The following is a 16,632-nucleotide window of genomic DNA, read 5'->3' as shown; positions in this document are numbered from 1 at the left end:
TTAGTGGAGTTTGGAGCTTAGTGGAGCTTTCATGGAGTTTTTTTCCTCTCTCTCTCTCTCTCTCTCTCTCTCTCTCTCTCTTTCTACGTTTTTGGCTACCCAAAGGTTGAAGATAGCTGTTTAGTTCTTTAATTTTTATATCCTTTTATTAATTTTTAAGTAGTTTATAATGATGTATCAAAATTTGGTTGGGTGAAAATATTTTAATTGCATCATGCTTATGTCATAAATATGACTTTTATTTCATTTTCTTTTCTTATCTTTTCTTTTCTTTTCTTTTCTATTCATTTTCAATTAATTTTTCTTCAATATTTTTTCATATTTTATGTCACAGTAATTATTTACTTAACTGGACAAGTCGGTCAAAAATCATCTCTGAAGACGAAATGACCAATTTGCTATCCGTTTGGCTTTCTGTACCGATCGAAAAAATTTTCTAAGCCTTTTCTTGGCATTCTAATGCCATAGAAACCTCAATGACTTTTCTCTAGAGTCTCAAAAATTATTTTATAAATTTTCTCTCTTGTTTAGGGCTCCTAGTTGCGAGGATTGCAACTTCCCACTGGGTTATCTATCGCTAGAGCACCGGCTTATTTAACTTGGTTGTATTTTATTTATAAAATTTTTCCTAAATTTTTCTTATTAATATTTGAGTTAATTATGGTTACTCACTTTAGTTTAAATATTTTTTCCAGACGTTCTAGCTGTCTGGACCGACACCCGGAATTGCTACGGTGAGTGTGTTACAGTACATGCATATAACATCTGAGAGCTCCATTCAAATGCAAAAGTTATCATTAAAAATCCAAATAAAGTTGTAGAAAAAAGATTTTATTGAAATACAATATCAAAGATAACAGAAGCAAGATCATGATAATTATTTATTAGGGCTTACATATATAACACTCAAATTAAGTTGATCAATAAGCATTAAGAAGACCTTTAAATGCTTGAGACAATAGCAGAATCATCACCGCCAATAGTGTTCACTACCACAACCAATGGACTCCTTACGTAATGGAATCCGTCTGACCACACTATCTCTCCAAAATCATATCTCCCTTGAGATTTCTTCAATGGCTTGAGTGTCACATAGTATGAGAATTCCTCCTTGAAGCATGAGAAAATAAGAACCCTAGGCCAGACCACTACCTCCACTCCATTCGGCTTAACAATCCTAACAAAGTATATAGCATTCTTCTTTGTACCCACATTTCTAACAGTCCTCTTGATCGTAGTAGAGGATTGCAGATTAGAGACAGTGATTGATGGGTAGTTTATGTTCATGTTCATGTTGGTTTTAGGTAGGTAAGAGCAGCATGTTATGTCAGTTCCAGGAGAAGGAAGAATCATCTTCTTTATTTGTTCTTGGGTGTAGCCGATATTGCAGAGAAAGATAATGTAGTCTCTGGTTTTCATGTCGTAAACTAGACCTGGATCCATTGCTTTTAATGGGTTTATGTGGCCAGAACCAATGTCAAAAGGATCTGAAACTTCCATTGATCCACCAGCCAGAATACTATCAAGGGTCGTATCTCTTGTGGACGCTGATGATTACAGAAAATTAGTCTTTTAGGTACATGCAGCAAACAAGTAAATAAGTGCAAAATTAATAAATTTTAACTCGGTAATATTGAAATTATTTGTAATATTTTTAAGTTATGAATTTAAATCTCAACCAACATAATAAGGTTCATCTTAACAATTTTTTAATGAGTAAAACATTGCAATTGTTAAGATTCATTAAATATGTTTATTTGTTAATTTTGTATGGATAACCTAAGGAATTATATTTTTTTATATGATATTGCGCCATTTTTATGTAATATTATACATTTCTATGTAATATTAATATATAATTTCCAATGCAGAATTAGTAACGAATAAGCATATTTAATTAATCTTGATAAATGCAATGTTGCACTGTTAGAAAAATTGTTTTCTTAATTAGTTACCGGTAGTCATTAGAGCAGATCTAATGGCAGCTGGAGACCAGTGGGGATGGGCAGATTTAATGAGTGCAGCTACTCCTGACACATGAGGGCAAGACATTGATGTTCCTGACTGGAAATTCCAGTTCACGGAGCGGTCGTCATCACTTGGCATCAGAGTTGGAGGAGTCTTTGGAGGCCATGCTGCCAGTATATTAATTCCAGGAGCTGTTAAGTCTGGCTGTAACATTTTTAAAAAAATCTGAATTAATCAACGTTATTAAGTTGATTAAGTCCCATTCCATGGTCATTAGACTACAATTTGCTCAATTAATTACCTTGAGAAAGTCAGGTGAAATGGAGCTTGGACCTCTGGAAGAGAAGGGTGCTACTACAGGAGCTGGTGACTTGCCAATTACAGTTCTACTTGGTAATATCCTCACCACAGGGAGCCTTTTACAGTCCACAATTAATATTAATTAATACATTTGTTTTTACCATTGTAATTACAATTATGATTCAGAAAATTAACCAAATCTTGCTCTTACTTAGGAAACTGTGCAAGATAGTATTGAATTTGAGTGCCTTGGCTAATGTCAACCCGAACGGTGGGGATGATATCTACATCAGCAATCTGGTTGGTAGGAGGTTCAACAAAGATCAAAGCTAATCCATTGGCTGTCTTCACTGCTTTCTGTGCAATTTCACTTGATGGTATTGGCCCTATATTGGAGAAGCACAGAATAATCTTTCCTGTCGCTGATTTCTTGGTCCAATTCTCCAACATACAAATTCTGAAAATGGCAAAATTTTTAGATGAACTTAATTTAATTAACATGAAAATAACTCATGTAAAAACACAACTTATTATCAGAGAGAGATAGAGAGATATATACCCAGCAGTAAAATACATCTCTGCGTTTGCCAATTTTCCTTTGATCTCTTTGGTTATGAAGCTTTCTCCCTAAATAATCATCACTTCCCAATTAGTCAAACTTATATGCCATATAATGCTAGGCAACATGATATAAATATTCTTTCTTTTTTCCATTGAGGTTTTCAGATACCCTTTTCCAAGAAAAAGGAAATGGCATGATGAAACTTTCAAGATTTTATTAATATGCACAGGATATTCATAATTCAGGTAATCGATTGAAAACTAAAAGTGTCTATCTTAACCCTAATTCATTAGGTCTTTAACCATATTCAAGCACTCATACACCTAACTCTGCAAGCCTAGTCTAGTTTAGTCCAGTCATCAAAGGCATATTACTTATCTTAGCAGGTACTAGGTTGGAGTCGCTTTCCCAACACCTCCAACAATATATATATATATATATGTATGTATATATATAACTGCCAAGAAAACAAAAACCATTTAAATTACCGTAACAGAGAAGTCGCTGCCAAGAACAATCTGTGTAGGAAATGTTCGATCAATAGTAGAAGCAGCAACACATATACTCCAAGGTGAGACATTTCCCACTAGAGATGGAGCAGGACCATCATTTCCAGCTGAGAACACCACACTAACACCAAATTGCATTGCATGAAAGGAACCTATATCAGCACTTGAAAAAAAGAAAGGAGCCAATGGAGGTGGTGACCCGAATGACGCTGAGATTATATGAACACCATCTCTCAATGCATCTTCAAAAGCAGCGAGTATATCAGCTTCTGCGCATTTCCCTTCCAAATTCTTGCCCCAGCATATCTTATACACGGCTAATCTAGCCCTAGGAGCTCCACCTCTAGCAGTGCCTTGCCCAAAACCAAAGAAGCTTCCATTTTTAACAATGGATCCAACTGCTGTTGAAGCTGTATGTGTTCCATGACCAAGGAAGTCTCGAGCAGATCGATATTCTGAGTTGCCACAACTTTTATTTAGAGGTCCAAATTGCTGTTCAAACCCTTTGAGGTAGTAACGCGCACCAATTAACTTCCTGTTGCATGCTTTTCTGGGTTCAAAACCTTCTCCTTTAACACATTGTCCCTTCCAAGATGGTGGAATTGGCCACAGACATGGCTCTTCCTTGAAGCTGTCAGATTCTGGCCATATGCCTTATCATCAACAAAGAGATTAATAAATTTATGCACATAAAAGGTTAAATATATGATGATTCGTTGTGATAAGACAGATAAGTTTGCTACTATACCGGAATCAAAGACTCCAACAACAACATTATCGCCATAGCTCAATTGCAGTGGAGTTGCTTCAGTAGTGCAGTCCAAGGTAAGGCCCAAGAAGTCCCAGCTTCTGGTGGTGTGCAACTCTAGTGTCTTGCTCCTAAACACTGATATTACTCCTTTCATGTCTGCATGCAATTGCTTTTCTTAATCACAGTTTTTCTTGATTAAGGAGATCAATTAACTTAAGCCGTCACTAATATATATTAAAAGAATCATTGAATTGGGTAACAAGTTCGTTACTAGCGATGGTGATTGCTTGGGTTGAATTGAGCATCGCTGAAAAGCCTGAGAAGCTGTGCTTGTAGCTATAGAGCAAGGACTGTTTAGCTTCTTCTTCACTAGAAAGGAATGGTGGAAAGAGAATTAATATAGTTAATTAAGTTCAAGAATAATTATATAAGATTTGATGATTATGAATCACATTCAGAAGTTTATATTTACCTTGCAAAGACATTAGACAGGAGTTGAATATGAAAGTTTGAAGTAACAATAGGATCATGAAATTGGTTGAGCCCTAGATAAACAATGTACACCTGCAAGAAACAAGAAGATTGAATTTATATATTAACCAATGGATGGGATCATTATTATATATGGGAAGGGGAACAAAAAGGGTGAAGGATTTTTGAGTGATTAAATTTACATTAGATATGGATATTGAGTGAATGAAATAAAGTGAAAATGAGAAGGATAGGCCCCAGAAATATTGCACATAAGTTGCCATGTCTCCTATATGGAAGAACAACATGTCTGGTTGGGATTAAATACTATTGTGTGTGAGAGCTGACTTATCATTTCAAAGATGGTGGCAATGGAAAATTTTGGTTATAATGCGTGCATTCCAAGGCTTTCAAGATTGTAATTGTACTGACATACCTTCTTCAATCCATGATGATATTTTACCTTCAAAGCTAGTTGAGGAAAAGGAAAACCCTACCCTTCACCACCCCTTCAGCTCTTTTCTCTCTCTCTAGATCTTACCACCTTTTTCTTGTACATCACATGTGTAGTGTACTTACTATACTTGTACATAGAGGTAGAATTACAGGTGAAGACACCTATAAAACTCCATCATATACCATAAATACCATGAACAGAAATAGCATATGACCTTTATCATTTTATATAAATTAAATTGTCCCTTTGCTTTCTATAACTTTTAAGGCTCGTAAAATTTAATCTTTGAAGGAAAAATTTAAGGGAACTTTGACCATGAATACAACAATATATCCAAAATATCAATTTATGATATATAGTGAGTGTCGTAACATATATAATGAACTATGCAAACTTAAAAATAAGGTATATGCACAAGTTGGTTTAATTAATTATTGCCTTCTATGTATTTAATTTCTTGCTAACAACCTAGTTTTCGATCCTAATCGATAATTAACCTATGGGTTAATTATAGGTTTAAGCTATACATATGCTTAATGGAAAAAGGTTAAGCTACATACAATTCTGATGATGGCTGAGAATTGTTTTAAGGTATAGACTTTAAAATTAGGAATCATACTTTGCAAAATAGCATAGCACTTCTAATAAGCAATAGAATCCTAATGATGCACCAAGCTACAAATGCTTCTATTAGAAGAGAAAATCTAAGCTAGCTATCCCTAAAATAATGAACTCTTTGCAAATAAATAATTAAATCACTACTACACATTAGTACTCAATTTAACTTTGGTTATTTTCTTAATTAAAATGTTGCACCTATAAACAAAGGATGGAAGTCTACAATTAAGATATAAACCTATGTATGTCATGTAATTATCCTCAAAGCTTACTCAAGTAGCTCGGAGAAGCTCTACTATCTACTAAAATACTAATTTAAAGTGTAGAACTAAGATTGAAGCAATGATCAAACCTACTTCATTCATCTTAGCTAAACTTTCACTAACACATTCCAATGATCAAACCTATTTGCGTCTTGTTTGTGTAATCACAAGCTTATAATCAAAGGTCTTAGAGCTTACGATTACGATTCGAATTTTACCTTCCAACATAAACTTCACATCATTAAACCTCTTCAAGATGAATACTAGGAACTTTCTTTGACCATTGGAATTAGATTTCTGTCACATAAATCCATAATGGCATCTTAATAAATGATCATAATGTTATTGAAGTAAAGCATACAGTTTGCTTTGATAAGCAGGAAATTTAAGTGCAACATAAGGAATTTATCTTTCTAGGGACATTATAATAGTTAGATAGATGATATGGTCAAATCCAATTCACCATGCTGAATATTTATACAATGTGATTGATTACAAACCTCAAGTGGAAACACAGCCAATTGAAGAATTTTGCATATGATAGTTTCATGGCTTCTAATACATTAATAAAATTTGATAGCGAAAAGTATACATGTATAAAGGGTTTACTTTTGGCTGGTTTGAAAGCCAAGCAATTTATTCCTTAATTACTGTTGTTTTTGCAGTGAAATGAGGGTCAAGCATTTGATTTTCAATAGACTTGATGAATATACAATTACTGAAAACTATCATTTAGTATAATTTGAATATAGCTCACTGCACACGCACATACATATGCAAATTACTGATATTTACGGATAGCTGATGAAGAAGGATGATTAAAAAGTTTAAACAGCTTTTATATAATGTCAGGGTTGACTGTGAATTGCCTTCTTGAATATAGTGACTATTGAATATATTTTCTCAGAATAATAAATGCAGATAGGTCGTTATCAGATGATTAAAAAGTGTTTAACTGTTAGTATAATTAATTAATTAACGTTTAATATATATAGCAAGAATATGTGTGTGTTCTTCCCTAAGTTGCATGCATTTTAGTTGTTCAACAGCTAGCTAGCTCATGAAAATATTATTCAAGGTGTATAAAAAAAAAATGCCCTTTTAGCCCTAGCAGTTCAAAAGCAAATTAGTGTGTTTTGTCTTGTTAGTAGAAAAGGTGGGACAGAGTTGAAAAATCTTTTTCAACAAACCTGACTAATTAAGAAACTTTAGTCATTGGATGCAGTTAATGAATCTCTAAATGTAATTATTTAACTTCCAAAAATGCATTTTAGTACGATTAGTCAATGTAATAGTGAAAAAAGTGTCTTATAATTGCATTCTTGTATTAATTTAATTATCTGGAATGTACTAATTGATTCCATGTTGATAATCATGCATGTAAGGGAAGATTAATCTTTGTTCTGAATATATTAAATTATAGTTATGATTAATAATACTTCTAAATTACTCTCCAATTATGCATTTAAGTTCTCATTATATGTAACCCATAATTGTCAGTAGAAGATACTGATCAGTACAAAAGTGCTTTAAAAATATTCTACTCTATGCGACTATATATGTCTATGCAAATTAATCTCAAGTATATACTAATCCCAATAATATAGTTGATAATTATTTAGCTATAGTTTTAGATTAATATGATTATATGATTATTATGGATATACTTGTATTAGTACTCTCCAATTAATTATCTGCATACTTTCTCATTGTTCATTGTATATGGGAAGCCCATTTAATTATTATAGCTATAGAGAAGTTATTGACTTTGACTGCACTTTAATCTCCTCTAATTAATTTGTTTGAATGCATAATCTACCATTGATTGCCATTAATTGTAACAATGATATATATCAAATGTAATTAATTATAATTATAAGATTAAAATAGTTTTAATATTGGATATAGTAGTGCATTTGTTGATTATATATGATTATGATTATGATAAATAAAACTTGTTCATTACTCGACCTTCAATTTTCCTACATAGAATTGTCATTAATCATATATACCTGCATAAATATTATGATAAGTTGGTTAGCCATTATTAATTATCAACACAAGGCATCTGATTATTGCATGCGTGTTAGAAAGAGAGAGGTGGACGAGAGGGAGAAAGGAAGACCCTCTCTTCCATCCATCCATGGTTTTCTAGCCAAGGAGAAATATGTTACTGTGTTTTGGCTGTACTTTGGTCATCTTAGTCTATTTAACTCTACCTTTGTACCAAGTTTTGCATCGTGTTTTCTCCAGGTTTTTCTTTTTTATTTAGCTTGCATTATTCTTTCTAGATTTGGTGTATCGAGGAGGTTTGCCAATCAGATTTTAGTTGCATGGTGTAAGTTAAGTTTTTTCCTAGATAATTTTTAATAAAATTATATTGCTTATAAAAAGAAAAATAATAATAAGAGGAGATTGAAACTTTTCTATAATATTATTAGACCCACCATTCACTAACATTGTTTTCACTTAGCTAAAGATCTTCCAAAAGCAGATATATAAGAGAAATATATACATACATCAAGCTCATGAAGTGACAATGTGGGATATCGTGTGCCATATAGCAGAAAATTTCTAGTTTCTTGCAGTCTCTATATATATAAGAATCTACAACTTTATATAGTCATATATATAGTTGATAGTGAAAGAGATAGAGACTTTGATTTTCCTGCCACTTAATTAACTTTCAAAGGCAAAAGTAAACAAAGAATGTATTGTGTAAAACAGCTTGTGGTAAACCTAAGTATCATTAATTACTATTTTTAAAATTATGTCTTGCATGCCGACTGCTAGTAGTGGTGACAACCAAAGCAAAGCTATCTGGTCATTATCTTCCATAAACCGTGTAAAAGAAAGAATTTATAGAATGGTTTGTCCGCTGTTATGCAGGAACTCTACATTGTCATTTGGCATGTGTATCGCTAACTATCATTTATACACTTTCACCTGCAGGCATGTTATAAGGATCAGAAAGAACCATCTCGAAGATAAAATCTTTTTGTCAAGTTGAAACGCACTGCCTTGCACTTTATCACCTTTCCACAGAAACACACTAACAAGAAAAGGCTATACATTTAGTGGAGATTTTTCTTAAAAAGAAATTGCAATTATATATATAGCATCTCAACCCTGCTTTTTTCTTTTCTTTTTCTTTTCTTAGTAGTATATTTTTCAATTTCTTTTCTTAATTTCTTCAGTGTGGACGCATTTTAATAAGTAGCGAGCTTCCTCCTTTTGAATGTGTTAAAAGTTGAGCACTAATGTAACTTGTACAAAGCCAAGATGTATTTGAATTGTAGACCAAATTAAAGAGCAGAAAACAGAAGACTGAAGTTCTTGATAGAAGATGAAGAAGATGAGGTTAGCATTAGAGATATATAGCTTTAGTCACCAAACGATATGATGGATTTGAAACTCATCATCGGACTCACCACTGAGCGCACCATATCCACAACTAATTAGGCACTCCTCGATGTTGACGTGTTCTTACCCATCATACAATGCGCAGCCCACAAAATCCCTTTTTTTATTATTATTATTTTTAATTTAATAATCTTTTTATTTTCTTGTACGAAACTCTGTAGTTCAATATTGTATTAAAAAAATTAAAAAAAAGGTACATAAAAGAATATTTGTTTTGATATTGAATTTGAGTAGTATATTAAAATAAGTTTGTTTTATGCCATACTAAATTCATATATATATCTCAGTAGGAGATTCGTGTATGAGAAAAAGGTACTCTTATTGGTTATATTTTTAAAAATAGAACCTTGATCATTTAGTGCAGCTAATGGCTTCAAGTTGATTAAATGAAAATCATTTGGGAAAGTATATATATATTAAATAAAAAATAAAAGAAATTGAAACCCACTTAGGTAGTGGTGAATATATAAATAATAGCAATAATAGCAAGAAATGATAGTAGGTAAAGTGGTTGCAAAGTTTCTTGTAAATCTGGTATGTACTATGCAGAGTACAGTATGGAAGAGAAGTGGGAAACTGGGAATTACAAAGATAGGCTATGGGTTATGGTTGAGCAAAAGAAAAGACAATGGTAGAAAAAGATTGGTGGTGGTGGGAATCAAAGTGCGCACTAAATGAAATCGCACAAAATCAGACACATTTTTGTTTCTGAAAGCCAAAAAAAAATTCAACAAAATAAGAAAACCATGCTCTTTGTGGGCCCATCTCAGCCATGGCCAAGAACTAGCCCCCACCTCCACACTTGATACTCCCCTCATCATTTCCATCAAGAACTCTTTCTCTATCTCTCTCTCTCTCTCTCTCTCTCTCTCTCTTCCTCTATCTCTCATCAACATTTGCACCCACAAAACATTTCTCTCATTCCACTTAAACATAACCTCGTTTTTGGAAGTGTTTTCGTTCTTTTCTCATATATTCATGTGTTTTTTTTCCCTTTTGTAATTATTTCCATAAGATGGATATTAAGTTCCATCTTGGGTTGATGAGCAGTTATTGGTGGTGAAGAAAGCTGAATTTTTGTTGGATTATTTTTTTTAATATACTGTACATATTTATTTATAATGGGAAATTGTTGGTGTAGATGGGAGCCTTCAGTTTACAGAGTTTCATCAAATGCAAAATCAGGTTGGTTACCAGTCTCTTTACTTGTTTAATCTAATCAATATAGTTGTGTTTTGTTTCTCGTTTGATTTAAGAAATGGGTTTCTCTTATTGTGATTTTTTTCTATGACTGTCAGCTAAAAGCAGGACTATAGTTTGATTGAAATTATCGTGTTCTGTGATTTTCTGCTTCTATTCTCTATTTCCTTAGTGAATTATATGTTTCATTTTTCTTACTTCCTTTTTCTCTTTGTATAATTATTTTGATTCTGTGATAAGTTAAGGGCTTGATTCTGATGACTTTTTCTTTCTCCAAAATCATATGAGATTGGATATTCACATTCTCTTGACATTCTGTTTGTCTTGTGTTTCTTATGTTGTCTAGTCATTTTTTTGGGGCTTTTTCCAAGATTATCTAAAAAAGAATTTGGCATCCTGGAAGATGATTTATTTGTATGATGTTCCATCCTTCTGAAGTTTGTTAAGAAAAGAATAAAAGGGAATGTACCTTTTTTTTTCTTCCTTGACTTTAGTTTATTCCTACCACCTATGAAGGTGATACACTTTCTATTTTCCTTCTTATGTGGAGAGTGGAAAATTATCATGGTGGGCTGGTACTTATCTCAACACTATTATATCACTTGTAGTAAGTTTTCAAAATTAAGTAAAAAAGAAAATGTTTTAATTGTTATTTTTTAACTATTCTTTACCTTTTTGTTTTCTTTCCTTTTCTTGCTTTAGAAGTTAGCTATTGTATTTGTGTTTCCTCATTATCTTTCAAGGTTCCATCCCGAGTTCTTTTATTATTGATAATTTTCTGTCAACTGGTGAAGAAAGGAAAATATGAGGAATAAATTATTTGACTCAATTTTGCTGCCTTTTATGAACATTTAGATTTAAATTATAATTCAGAGTGCAGAACATGATTCTTCTGCCTAAAAGTAGTTCTGAAAGCATACTATTAATTTGATAGAATTCAAAATTTTAATTTTCAATAGCAAAATTGTGCTGAACTTATTTATTTGATCAGTCTTAAAGGAGCATATAAATAAAGTTTGCTTCTTCCTTCTTGTGATATGAAATGATGGTATATTTGATTTTATGTTTTATCATCTTTCCATTTTAGAGTCTCCAAAAGACGAAAGCCCTTCAGGGAAACCAATGAATGATATTAGGAAGCTTCCATCAAATCCTGAGGAAGTAGAAGACTTGCGTCGCGATTCAGCTGCAAATCCATTGATTGCCTTTACATATGATGAGCTAAAGGTAATCACTGGAAACTTTAGGCAGGATCGCGTTTTGGGTGGAGGAGGATTTGGAAGTGTTTATGAAGGATTTATTACTGAGGATCTAAGGGAGGGGCTTCAGCCCCTTCCAGTTGCTGTAAAGGTTCATGATGGTGATAATAGTTATCAAGGCCACAGAGAATGGCTGGTAATCTTTTGTTCTTTTCTTGCCCTTACTAAATATAATGTTATCCATTTTGAGAGACATTGCTGTACATTTTCTTTCTGTTGTATCATTTATACTCTTGATAAGATTGATTAAGAGTTTTGATAATTTTCAGGCAGAAGTCATATTTCTGGGGCAGCTTTCTCATCCAAATTTGGTGAAATTGATTGGATACTGCTGTGAAGACAAACACCGGGTATTAATATATGAGTATATGGCTCGGGGTAGCGTGGAGAATCATCTATTTTCAAGTAAGTATCTCATAAATTCTCTAAAAATATTAAAATCCTGAAAAGAATTTTCCTTGCTCATCTTGGATGCTTAAATAAAATAAATAATGCAGATTTTAATAAGGAAAATATGCCTGATCTAGCAAATAAGGCAATTATTTGCCAGGAAAATGATTCAAAATAGTTTAATTTTTCTTTTTCTTTTATTTAGCTGCCCTTGCCTACCTTTTATCTCTTACCTCTTGATGCCTTCTTTTTGCAAGCTCAATTTCTATAGAGCCAAGCTCTAGTGTAATGATTGTTGGTGTGATGACACTGTAAGTGCTAGGATTGCCATCTAAGGACATTGCTTCTGAATGCGATAGGCTTCATTTTTGTGTTTGAAAGTAATTTATCAAAAGCCACAATGGTTTCTAGCAGCCTACATCTGACATTTGATGTTACTTTCAAAGAAGGTGAAAATGAAAGGTAGAGTACTGTAGATGTGGGTTATAGAATTAAAAAGTTATGCAGTCTGATAGAGGTAGTTCTTTTACCTGGAAGTTACTCCTATGGAAGGTAATTACCAAAAGCCCCTGGAAAGGTGCTAATAGATGATATATGCAAATATTGAGGATGCATACCCTACAGTTAACCTTAATAATGACTTAATAATATTAAAAGATTTTTTGTTCCCTTTAACTGTCTTTGGAGTCTGGAGCATATCTAAAGTTACTGTAGCATAATTAATGTACTTTTCTCAGTTTAATCGCAGCCCCTTAATTTTGTGACATTTTAATTATTTTTCCATCTTTTGGAATATATAACAATGTATCCCTTTCATGTTACAGGAGTATTGCTTCCTCTTCCATGGCATATTAGAATGAAGATTGCATTTGCTGCAGCAAAAGGACTTGCCTTTCTCCATGAAGCTGAAAAACCTGTTATCTATCGTGATTTTAAAACATCTAATATTCTGCTTGACCTGGTTCGTTTGTTAAAAATGCTACATTACTGTGACCTAAGAAAAGAAAATTAAATGATAGGTTCCATTTTTTTTTTTTAATGCTTGAATTGAAACTATTGAAAGGACAAATTTTGATTTCCACCAAAAACCAAAATTTCATAGTTGGGGAAGCTATAATAATGTGTTATAGGAAGCACTCATAGAGAATAAATAAGAAGATATATATGGCACCTGTCATTTTACGATTTACGAAAGTTAATTGCACAAGCTGAATCAACATTCAATGCGTGAATGTCATTTCACTACAAGGATTTAACAGCATTAGTTTTAACATCATTAGATATTTCATATTTAAACATGATGATCAGCAACATCTGCATGTTGCCAAATGCTTATGATAGTGCTGCTAAGACTTGATTATGGGGGTTTTATGAATCATGTGGTACTTGTTGCTAATTCCCTTTTAACATCAAACTTTTGCTTACATTTGTGGTTCAATGTACTAACAGGAATATAATGCAAAGCTTTCTGACTTTGGTCTTGCAAAAGATGGACCTATGGGAGACAAAACTCATGTTTCCACACGCATAATGGGAACTTATGGGTATGCGGCACCTGAATATATAATGACAGGTAACTTTCCACGAAGTAAGTTCAAGCTTCTTTGTTGTTCAGGGTCAGGTGGCCTTGAAGTTATTGAAATTTGCTCTTTATTTTTGAAATGCTAATGCTATGCATAACATTTGAAATGAAGTTGACGGATTTCATAGTGGGCAAAGGAATCATTCTTCCCTGAGCAAACTTAAAACTGATATGAATCCTTCAACTTTTGTGCAGGGCATCTTACTCCTAGAAGCGATGTATACAGCTTTGGTGTTGTTCTTCTTGAGCTTCTCACAGGCAGAAAATCTTTAGATAAATCAAGACCAGCCCGAGAGCAGAACCTTCCTGATTGGGCTCTCCCTTTGCTAAAAGAGAAAAAGAAATTGCTCAACATTATAGACGCAAGATTAGAGGGAGATTACCCTATTAAAGGAATCCACAAGGCAGCTATGCTAGCTTATCATTGCCTGAACAGAAATCCAAAAGCAAGGCCTCTAATGCGCGATATAGTTGATTCATTGGAGCCTCTGCAAGTTCCTGAAGAAGGCTCAAATGGGAAGTCTGTGTTTACTGTGATTAGTGTAGCAGATGGCGAGTTAAAAAGAAAAGAAGATTCACTGTAACTGACATGGGTCTGATTTTGTTTTTGTTAAGCTTCTTCTTCCATGCAAAAGTAGAGTTTTTGCATCAAATAGCTTTCCTTGTGTGTGTCTGATGCCTTAAACCTTTTCTTCTTTCCTTTCCTTTTTTTTTTTTTAAATATTTCTTTCACTTCTTTTGCCATCGAGAGTTATCAGTATTTAAATCTATTCCTAAATACTCTAAGAGAGAGACATTTAAAATGGTTTGGTCATGTACAACACAGAGATCAAATACTCCAGTGTAAAAGTGTAATAAATTAGCTGAGGAAGGAGAGAGAAGGGCAGTGATAGAGCCAAGAATTCAACTGAGGAAGGTCCAATTAAAATACGTAATTTATAAAAATAATATATATAAATAAATATAAATTGACAAGAAAATATTAATAAACTGTTACAATTAAATTATAATAATCTTTGTCCATTTTTCATTAACTGAAATCTATTCATAATAATTTCATTATTAATATTTACAAATATATCTCTTTCAATATAAGTCACCAAATAATCATTTAGTAGCTCGTCTCCTATTCTATTACAGAGTGAACTTGTAATAATATTCATTGAATAAAAAGCTCTTTCCACTGTGGCTGTAGCAACTGGCAAGATTAATGATAATTTGACTAACAAATACATCAATGGAAAAATAATATGCTTTCTTGTAGCAACCATATTCTCAACAAGACCTCCAATTCCACTCGCTTCAGAAAATTTCTTATCCATATGCATATCAAAGACAAAGTTCTCAAGTTGAGATTCAAGTTCAATTAGAGTAACTGGAGAAAATTCACATTAATAAAATTTTACGAGTTGAATCAATTTGCCCATATCGAATGCAGAAAATAAGTCATTAGGATCAAGACATATCATACATAAAAGCAAATTTATATTCACTTCATCAAATCGATTATTAAGTTGTTGAAACTGCATATCAATCATAGAATAAAACAACTTAACATGACAGTGATGAAGATTTGTCATTTCTTCACTTATATACCTTGATCTCCCTCTAGCTACATAGACATCCTCCATATCTAATACGGCTATATCATATTTACCACAAAATTTGAATACCTCAAGTAACAAAGATTCCCAACCATTTTCTCTTATCACTTGCAAACGACATTTTGAGACTTTAAATAGATTCATAGCATTTATAATATCTTGATCCCTCCTTTGTAAAACTTATGATAGCTTATATGTGATTCCCAAAATCTTTTTCATAAGATGCAACACGAAGACAAATTCAAATTGATTCATAATATCTAGCAAATCAATTGCTTCGGCCCTTTGTGGATCACTACTATCATTTTCTCCAATATACTCAAGAACATTAATGATAGAAGGAAATAAATGCATTAAATTAATAAGCGTACCATAATGAGAACTCCAACGAGTATCTCTCAATCTCTTTAATGCCATTTCTTGATTTAGACCATGTCTGGTTTTTATTTTACCTTTTGCAATCCCTTCGAACACTTTCTCTATTTGCTTTTCTCGAAGTATATCCCCACATTTACAAGAACCTCCAATAACATTGACCAAACGAGTAACAGTATTGGAAAAAGAACTTATACTTGAATGTTTTTTAGCAACAGCAACAGCAACAAGTGTGAGTTAGAGTTGATGAGCAAAATAATGGATATAATAAGCATTAGAATTCTTCTTCAAAATCAAACTTTTAAGGCCATTAAATTCACCCCGCATATTACTAGCTCCATCATAGCCTTGACCTCTCAAACTAGATATACTCAAGCCATACGTAGAGAGCAAAGACTCAATACCTTCTTTAAGAGATGTCGCACTTGTATTATGGACATGCACAAGAACAATAAATCTTTCAATGACACATCTAAATCCATTGACATATCGTATGATAACTCTCATTTGCTCTTTAACTGATACATCTTGACATTCATCAATTAAAATAGAGAACAAATCATCTCCCAAATTTGCAATGATAGCCTTTATTGTCTTAGTTGAAAATGCATTAATGATATCTTTTTGAATATCAGGAGATGTGAGTCTGAGATTGTCAACAGCATTCTTTAACACAACATTATTATTTTCTTCATTACATGAAGCCAGAACTTTTAATAATTCAAGAAAATTTCCTTGATTTAATGAATTTTTAGACTCATCACTCCCCTAAAAAGCCAATCCTTGTATAAAGAGATAATGAAGATATTTAATTGATGCATTTAACCTACAACGATACCCAATTTTTTACTGTTCTAATTGTTTTAAAAAAGAAACTTCAATGTGTTGAGCTTGGTTCAT

The 16,632-nt window shown here is 32.7% G+C and overlaps 3 protein-coding genes across 5 annotated transcripts in view; 2 read left to right on the top strand and 1 right to left on the bottom strand.

The window, feature by feature from the left end:
• Nucleotides 1-16,632, top strand: part of LOC110632898 (chaperonin 60 subunit beta 2, chloroplastic) — a 71,303-nt gene that overhangs the window by 25,820 nt on the left and 28,851 nt on the right. The gene's annotated exons all lie outside the window — the stretch shown is intronic.
• On the bottom strand, nt 874-4,896 carry LOC110632892 (subtilisin-like protease SBT3.18). Of its 2 annotated transcripts, none has more exons than XM_058145647.1 (10): nt 4,765-4,896; nt 4,563-4,654; nt 4,362-4,459; nt 4,088-4,246; nt 3,319-3,992; nt 2,828-2,895; nt 2,480-2,725; nt 2,270-2,384; nt 1,956-2,172; nt 874-1,547 (listed from the first exon to the last, which is right to left on the bottom strand). In XM_058145647.1, exons 1-10 carry the CDS (start codon nt 4,867-4,869, stop codon nt 943-945), a joined length of 2,379 nt encoding a protein of 792 aa, XP_058001630.1. In that variant the 5' UTR covers nt 4,870-4,896; the 3' UTR covers nt 874-942. The 2 variants fall into 2 exon arrangements, with proteins under 2 accessions (XP_058001630.1, XP_058001631.1); XM_058145648.1 differs by having other exon boundaries at nt 4,563-4,673; nt 4,765-4,835.
• On the top strand, nt 9,857-14,412 carry LOC110632887 (probable serine/threonine-protein kinase PBL16). 2 transcript variants are annotated; one of them, XM_058145645.1, is made up of 6 exons: nt 9,857-10,507; nt 11,610-11,917; nt 12,051-12,186; nt 12,996-13,132; nt 13,621-13,759; nt 13,949-14,412. In XM_058145645.1, the coding sequence occupies exons 1-6, from the start codon at nt 10,444-10,446 to the stop codon at nt 14,335-14,337; spliced, it is 1,173 nt and encodes a 390-aa protein (XP_058001628.1). In that variant the 5' UTR covers nt 9,857-10,443; the 3' UTR covers nt 14,338-14,412. The 2 variants fall into 2 exon arrangements, with proteins under 2 accessions (XP_058001628.1, XP_058001629.1); XM_058145646.1 differs by having other exon boundaries at nt 9,862-10,507; nt 13,621-13,744.

The sequence above is a fragment of the Hevea brasiliensis genome, chromosome 4, assembly GCF_030052815.1.
Source record: "Hevea brasiliensis isolate MT/VB/25A 57/8 chromosome 4, ASM3005281v1, whole genome shotgun sequence".
Classification (NCBI taxonomy): domain Eukaryota; kingdom Viridiplantae; phylum Streptophyta; class Magnoliopsida; order Malpighiales; family Euphorbiaceae; genus Hevea; species Hevea brasiliensis.
This window is presented reverse-complemented; position numbering and strand designations above follow the sequence as displayed.